At 47.4% G+C, this 8,135-nt stretch overlaps 1 protein-coding gene across 1 annotated transcript in view; it reads left to right on the plus strand.

Moving 5' to 3' along the window:
- Positions 1-8,135, plus strand: part of FCGBP (Fc gamma binding protein) — a 213,687-nt gene that overhangs the window by 93,307 nt on the left and 112,245 nt on the right. Inside the window, exon 19 of the mRNA XM_065420358.1 lies at positions 7,981-7,990. Coding sequence (XP_065276430.1) covers positions 7,981-7,990 — 10 coding nt within the window. The remainder of the gene's footprint in view (positions 1-7,980; positions 7,991-8,135) is intronic.

The following is an 8,135-nucleotide window of genomic DNA, read 5'->3' on the forward strand; positions in this document are numbered from 1 at the left end:
TGGAGTCTGCTATAGACCACCAGACCAGGGGGATGAGGTGGATGAGGCTTTCTTCCGGCAAATAACAGAAGTTACTAGATCGCAGGCCCTAGTTCTCATGGGAGACTTTAATCACCCTGATATCTGCTGGGAGAGCAATACAGCGGTGCACAGACAATCCAGGAAGATTTTGGAAAGTGTAGGGGAAAATTTCCTGGTGCAAGTGCTGGAGGAACCAACTAGGGGCAGAGCTCTTCTTGACCTGCTGCTCACAAACAGGGAAGAATTAGTAGGGGAAGCAAAAGTGGATGGGAACCTGGGAGGCAGTGACCTCATGGTCGAGTTCAGGATACTGACACAAGGAAGAAAGGAGAGCAGCAGAATACGGACCCTGGACTTCAGAAAAGCAGACTTTGACGCCCTCAGGGAACTGATGGGCAGGATCCCCTGGGAGAATAACATGAGGGGGAAAGGAGTCCAGGAGAGCTGGCTGTATTTTAAAGAATCCTTATTGAGGTTGCAGGAACAAACCATCCCGATGTGTAGAAAGAATAGTAAATATGGCAGGTGACCAGCTTGGCTTAACAGTGAAATCCTTGCTGATCTTAAACACAAAAAAGAAGCTTACAAGAAGTTGAAGATTGGACAAATGACCAGGGAGGAGTATAAAAATATTGCTCAGGCATTCAGGAGTGAAATCAGGAAGGCCAAATCACACTTGGAGTTGCAGCTAGCAAGAGATGTTAAGAGTAACAAGAAGGGTTTCTTCAGGTATGTTAGCAACAAGAAGAAAGTCAAGGAAAGTGTGGGCCCCTTACTGAATGAGGGAGGCAACCTAGTGACAGAGGATGTGGAAAAAGCTAATGTACTCAATGCTTTTTTTGCCTCTGTCTTCACGAACAAGGTCAGCTCCCTGACTGCTGCACTGGGCAGCACAGCATGGGGAGGAGGTGACCAGCCCTCTGTGGAGAAAGAAGTGGTTCGGGACTATTTAGAAAAGCTGGACGAGCACAAGTCCATGGGGCCGGATGCGCTGCATCCGAGGGTGCTAAAGGAGTTAGCGGATGTGATTGCAGAGCCATTAGCCATTATCTTTGAAAACTCATGGCGATCGGGGGAGGTCCCGGATGACTGGAAAAAGGCTAATGTAGTGCCCATCTTTAAAAAAGGGAAGAAGGAGGATCTGGGGAACTACAGGCCAGTCAGCCTCACCTCAGTCCCTGGAAAAATCATGGAGCAGGTCCTCAAGGAATCAATTCTGAAGCACTTAGAGGAGAGGAAAGTGATCAGGAACAGTCAGCATGGATTCACCAAGGGCAAGTCATGCCTGAATAACCTAATTGCCTTCTATGAGGAGATAACTGGGTCTGTGGATGAGGGGAAAGCAGTGGATGTGTTATTCCTTGACTTTAGCAAAGCTTTTGATACGATCTCCCACAGTATTCTTGCCGGTAAGTCAAAGAAGTAAGGGCTGGATGAATGGACTATAAGGTGGATAGAAAGCTGTCTAGATCGTCGGGCTCAACGGGTAGTGATCAATGGCTCCATGTCTAGTTGGCAGCCGATATCAAGCGGAGTGCCCCAAGGGTCGGTCCTGGGGCCAGTTTTGTTCAATATCTTCATTAATGATCTAGAGGATGGCGTGGATTGCACCCTCAGCAAGTTTGCAGATGACACTAACACTGGAGGGTAGGGATAGGATACAGAGGGACCTAGACAAATTAGAGGATTGGGCCAAAAGAAATCTGATGGGGTTCAACAAGGACAAGTGCAGAGTCCTGCACTTAGGACGGAAGAATCCCATGCACTGCTACAGACTAGGGACCGAATGGCTAGGCAGCAGTTCTGCAGAAAGGGACCTAGGGGTTACAGTGGACGAGAAGCTGGATATGAGTCGACAGTGTCCCCTTGTTGCCAAGAAGGCTAACTGCATTTTGGGCTGTATAAGTAGGGGCATTGCCAGCAGATCGAGGGATCTGATCATTCCCCTCTATTCGACATTGGTGAGGCCTCATCTGGAGTACTGTGTCCAGTTTTGGGCCCCACACTACAAGAAGGATGTGGAAAAATTGGAAAGAGTCCAGCAGAGGGCAACAACATTGATTAGGGGGCTGGAGCACATGACTTATGAGGAGAGGCTGAAGGAACTGGTATTGTTTTAGTCTCCAGAAGAGAAGAATGAGGGGGGATTTGATAGCTGCTTTCAACTACCTGAAAGGGGGTTCCAACGAGGATGGATCTAGACTGTTCTCAGTGGTACCAGATGACAGAACAAGGAGTAATGGTCTCAAGTTGCAGTTGGGGAGGTTTAGGTTGGATATGAGGAAAAACTTTTTCACTAGGAGGGTGGTGAAGCACTGGAATGGGTTACCTAGGGAGGTGGTGGAATCTCCTTCCTTGTAGGTTTTTAAGGTCAGGCTTGACAAAGCCCTGGCTGGGATGATTTAGTTGGGAATTGGTCCTACTTTGAGCAGGGGGTTGGACTAGATGACCGCATGAGGTCCCTTCCAACCCTGAGATTCTATGATTCGATGAAGGCATGAAGAGACATGCCTATGGACAGAACTCTAAGGTTTTTCCATGCCATGTGCTGGATAGCTTGTCTTTGGGATGAAGAAAGCAGAGACAACATGGCAAGAGACTATAAAAGGCTGCTGCATCTCCTCCATCTTGTCTTCAATCCTGCTTCTGACCTCTGGAGGGACTTTGCTACAAATTGAAGCTCTGAACAAAGGACTGAGGACCCATCCCAGCTGGGGATGTTCCAGAGACTTGATTTGAACCTGCAGTTGAATCTATCAGTGCTACAAGCATGAACCAAGAACTTTCCCATTACTGTTTGTAATTATTCCATTTAACCAATTCTAGCTCTCATCTATATCTTTTTCTTTTTATGAATAAACCTTTAGATTTTAGATTCTGAAGGATTGGCAACAGCGTGATTTGTGGGTAAGATCTGATTTGTATATTGACCTGGGTCTGGGGCTTGGTCCTTTGGGATCAGGAGAACCTTTTTTCTTTTACTGGGGTATTGGTTTTCATAACCATTCATCCCCATAATGAGTGGCTCTGGTGGTGATACTGGGAAACTGGAGTGTCTGAGGGAATTGCTTGTATGACTTCTGGTTAGCCAGTGGGGTAAAAGCGAAGTCCTCTCTGTTGGGCTGGTTTGCTGTGCCTTAGTAGCGAAGGAAACCCAGCCTTGGGCTGTAACTGCCCTGCTCTAAGCAATTTGTCCTGAATTGATACTCTCAGTAATGTCCCATCAAAGGCAGCATCGTTACAGGCACCCACTGCCTTGTGTCAATATTGGTGCCGGGGAGGCCGGTCCAGCTGCTGGGTTACAAGCAGGCCCTTGGGTGCGGGGATCCTGGGAATGTCAGATCCTGGACACAGGGAAAGGTGTCAGAGGAAGTGGTGAGGGGCTTAGCTCCACATCTATCTATTTTCATACTCAGCCATCGCCCTTCTATCTATCTATCTATCTATCTATCTATCTATCTATCTATCTATCTATCTATCTATCTATCCCCCCACACACCCTCTATCTATCTATCTATCTATCTATCTATCTATCTATCTATCTATCTATCTATCTATCTATCTATCTATCTATCTATCTATCTCAGTTGTGTACTGTTATCCATCACCCTAGTATCTAGCTGCCTTCCACATGAAGTCAACATCAATAGTGAAGTCTCCACTAGATTTCATGGGGTCTCTGGTGCTTCCCCCTCTGCCGAGGTGGGTGATTTTGGGGGGCATGGAGCTGGTGGGGGGTTGGGGAAGGAACCGGGTGTTCATATTATGGGTGTTACTTATAGTGGAAAGGCCTGCTCAAAGGAGAAGTTTCCTAAAGATGGTGAGATCTTAGCCAGCTGTGCCATGAGACTTGTTCTTTTGTGAGAGCACTTGGTACTTCTCAGCTTCACAGCATTGTGTCTGAATGGTGATGAGAACCATCCAAGGTCTGGAAAATATCCCCTATGGGGAGAGACTCAGAAGACTGGGATTGTTCTCTCTAAAAAGGAGAAGGGCAAGAGGAGACATGATAACAGTCTGTAAAACAACATCTGGGATCGAGGCAGCAGATGGGGAGTTTCTGTTCTCCCTGTCCTGTATCACTAGAACCAGGGGACACTTAAAGGTGGCAAACTCAGAAATGACCCATGAAAAGACTTGTTTCACACAATGTGTGATTAGCCTGTGGAACTCATTGCCACATGATGTCGCTGAGGCCAAGAACATAGCCAGATTCAAAGAGGCACTGACATTTCAATGGATAACAAAAAAAGCCAGAGTTAGAATAGTTAATCATAGAATCATAGGACAGGAAGGGACCTCAAGAGTTCTTCTAGTGCAGTCCCCTGCATCCATGGCAGGACGAAGTATTATCTAGACCATCCCTGACAGGTGTTTGTCCAACCTGCTCTTAAAAATCCCCAGTGATGGAGATTCCACAGCCTCCCTGGGCAATTTGTTCCAGTGCCTAACCACCCTGACAGTTAGGAAGTTGTTCATAATGTCCAACCTAAACCTCCCTTGGTGCAATTTAAGCCCATTGCTTTCCTGTCCTCAGAGATTAAAGAGAGCAATATTTCTCCCTTCTCCTTGTAACAACCTTTTATGTACTTGAAAACTGTCCCCTCTGAGTCTTCTCTTCTCCAGACTAAACAAACCTAATTTTTTCAATCTTCCTTCATAGATCATGTTTTCCAGACCTTTAATCATGTTTGTTGCTCTTCTCTGAACTTTCTCCAATTTATCCACATATTTGCTGAAATGTGGCACCCAGAACTGGACACAATACTCCAGTTAAGGCCTAATCAGCATGGAATAGAGCAAAAATATTACTTCTTGTGTCTTGCTTACAACACTCCTGCTGATAGACCCCAGAATGATGTTCGCTTTTTTTGCAACGGCGTTACACTGTTGACTCATATTTAGCTTGTGATCCACTATGACCACAGATCCCTTTCCGCAGTACTCCCTTCTAGGCAGTCATTTCCCATTTTGTATGTGTGCAACTGATCGTTCCTTCCCAAATAGAGTATTTTGCATTTGTCCTAATTGAATTTCATCCTATTTACTTCAGACCATTTCTCTAGTTTGTCCAGATCATTTTGAATTTTAATCCTATCCTCCAAAGCACTTGCAACGCCTCCCAGCTTGATATCATCTGCAAATTTTATACGTGTACGACAGGACAGGGTGAACGCCTGAGCCCATTTGTTATTTTATAAACCAGGGGTAGGCAACCTATGGCATGCGTACCAAAGGTGGCACGCGAGCTGATTTTCAGTGGCACTCACACTGCCCGGGTCCTGGCCACCAGTCCGAGGGGCTCTGTATTTTAATTTAATTTTAAATGAAGCTTCTTAAACATTTTAAAAACCTTATTTACTTTACATACAACAATAGTTTAGTTATATATTATAGAAAGAGACCTGACAGGTGTTTGTCCAACCTGCTCTTAAAATCCTCCAGTGATGGGGCTTCCACAACTTCCCTTGGAAGCCTGTTCCAGAGCTTTATTCCCATTAGAGTTAGAAAGTTTTTCCTAATAACTACCCTAAATCTCCCTTGCTGCAAATTAAGCCCATTCCTGCTTGTCCTGCCTTCAGTGGACATAGAGAACAATTGATCCCCCTCTTCTTTATAACAGCCTGTAACTTATTTGAAGACTGTTACCAAGTCCCCTCTTGGTCTTATTTTCTCTAGATCAGTGGTTTTCAACCTTTTTTCATTTGCAGACCCCTAAACAATTTCAAATGGAGGTGCAGACCCCTTTAGAAATCTTAGACATAGTCTGCAGCCCCCCAGGCGTCCATGGACCACACGTTGAAAACCACTGCTTTTGCAAGTGTTCTCACCCTTTCCTTAGAGGACAGGTTTTCTAAACCTCTGAGCATTTCTGTCGCTCTCCTCGGGACTCGCTCCAATTTGTTCACATCTTTCCTACAGTGCAGTGCCCAGGGTAGTAGAGAGAGTGAGCCTGGAGCATGGGCCCTGGGGCAAGGCCTGGGGCCTGGGGCCAGGGCCTGAGGCCTGAACCAGAGGCTGTGAACCAAAGTCAGGCCATGGATTCCAGCAGATATTTACAAGTTCACTGTGTGGTACACACCTTGGCAAAGGGACTGTGAGTGTGGCTGGCACACAGGCACTCCTGAGAAGCAGCAGATACTGGGTATGTGTGTGAACACACTCCACACGATTAGCCCGGGACATCCTGACCTAGCATAAGCTAGGAGGGTTGGACAGAAGTGATGGACAGGGATGTTTTGCCCGAGACACCTGGAGCAAGGTACCAGGGGCGGTAACAAGCTGCTGTCATGGAACACGTGAGGTGGTACATAAGTTGTTTTTTCTCAGTGTATAAGTGTCAGGGTACCTCACCTTTCCCCTTGGTCTGGCCTAGGGAGCCACAGAAAGTCCCGCTGCTGACTGAGCCATTCCTTGCCACTGGGCACTCGTGTGTTAGTGTAGCTGTGGACACTGATCCGGGAAGCTAGTACTGTGTCCTGAGGCCAATAAACCTGGCCAAGCGCCTTCGCCACTGAACCACACCTGTGGTCTTTCTGGGTAGTGCTATGGAGGTCTGCTGGGTCGGCTATCAGTGCAGGGCTGGCACAGCATGCGGAGAGAGCACACACATGCACACCAACTGACAACACCCAGAGTTGGATGTAGTACTCCAATTGAGGCCTCACCAGGGCCGAGCAGAGCGGGACAATGACCTCCCATGTTTTCCCTAAGATACGCCTGTTATTACACTCTAGAAAGGAATTAGCCTTTTTCGCAGCTGCATCACATTGTTGACTCATATTCAATGTACTGTCACCCCCAGACCCTCTTCAGCGGTACGAACCCCTAGCCAGTTATTCCCCATTTTGTAGTCGCGCATTTGATTTTTCCTGCCTAAGTGTCGGACTTTGCACTTGTCTTTATCGACTTGTTAGCTTTTATGACCCCAGCTGTGCACTGAGCAGAGGTCTCCACTGAGCTGTCTGCAGTGACACCCGGCCTCCCTCCCTGAACCCCTCTAAGTCTGCGGCACCCGCTGTCCATTTCTTCTGGGGGAGAGGGTGCCCACGCTAATCACTTCGGTCTGGGAGCGGGATTGCCGGCTTATTGCTGTAGAGTCAATTATATATTTGGGTGGGAATTTGGGAAATATTCTTTTTACGAGTTCCCTCAGTTTACCTATGGGCCGCATGCTGCTATGCACTGAGTGTATAAGTCAGGCCAGGGCTGGCTTTAGGGCGATTCATCTGATTCCCCCGAATCGGGCCCCGTGCCCCTAAGAGGGCCCTGCAACGTCCCTAAGGACCCTCCGCTGATGTGCCGCCGAAGGCACCAGCAGCCAATTGAGCTGCTGCCGAAGTCCCGCCGCTGTCTTCGGCAGCAGCTCTTTCGAATCGGACCCCGCAGTGCCTAAAGTCGGCCCTGAGTCAGGCCCTGCATTTTAGGTTTTTATTTTGTTTAATATTTCCCAGGAATTTATCAGTGTTTATTACAATTCTTTTAAAAAGGGTGAAAATTGGTAAAAAATGAAAATAAAGGGCTGTAGATAGCCAGTGCTCATGTGGGGGGGGGGGGGGGCAGAGGTCACTGTCCTCACTGGAGATGGTCTTGATGCCTCCAGCTGAGGAAACATCCCGCTCACTGTGGGCCCGCTCTCAGCTGCCAGGACCCTGCTCCCTGCCCGTCTTGTGCCCCGCCCCCCGTGGAGCAGCAGCCACCCACTGGCAATTCCTCTCCTTTGCACAGGCATGCTGAAAAGTACCATTAGCCCTGGAGAACACACAGAGTCAGCGCCTATGGTTTCTACAGTGCTACAGATGTGCATGTCACTTCACAGAGAAGTGAAAGATATGTAATCTGCCCCCCCCCCCCCAAGCTCACAATTTATGTGCTGAAAGTTTGGGAAAGAAATGTCTTTGAGAAGGTCCAGGTTGCAATGTACTAGCTTTTATGAAGTCCAGGTTTGTATAGTGCAAGATTTCACAGAGTGAAACAAAGTGCAAGGTTTGGGTATCATGGGGTGATCTTGTTAATTTTTGCAGTTACAAGATGTAGGCAGCAGCTGTTCCGTAGAAATTATAGTCCATCAGAGAGACTGCAGCAGAAAGAACCCACTTTACTGAGGACAGAAA

The sequence above is a fragment of the Emys orbicularis genome, chromosome 20 (assembly GCF_028017835.1).
Source record: "Emys orbicularis isolate rEmyOrb1 chromosome 20, rEmyOrb1.hap1, whole genome shotgun sequence".
NCBI lineage: Eukaryota > Metazoa > Chordata > Testudines > Emydidae > Emys > Emys orbicularis.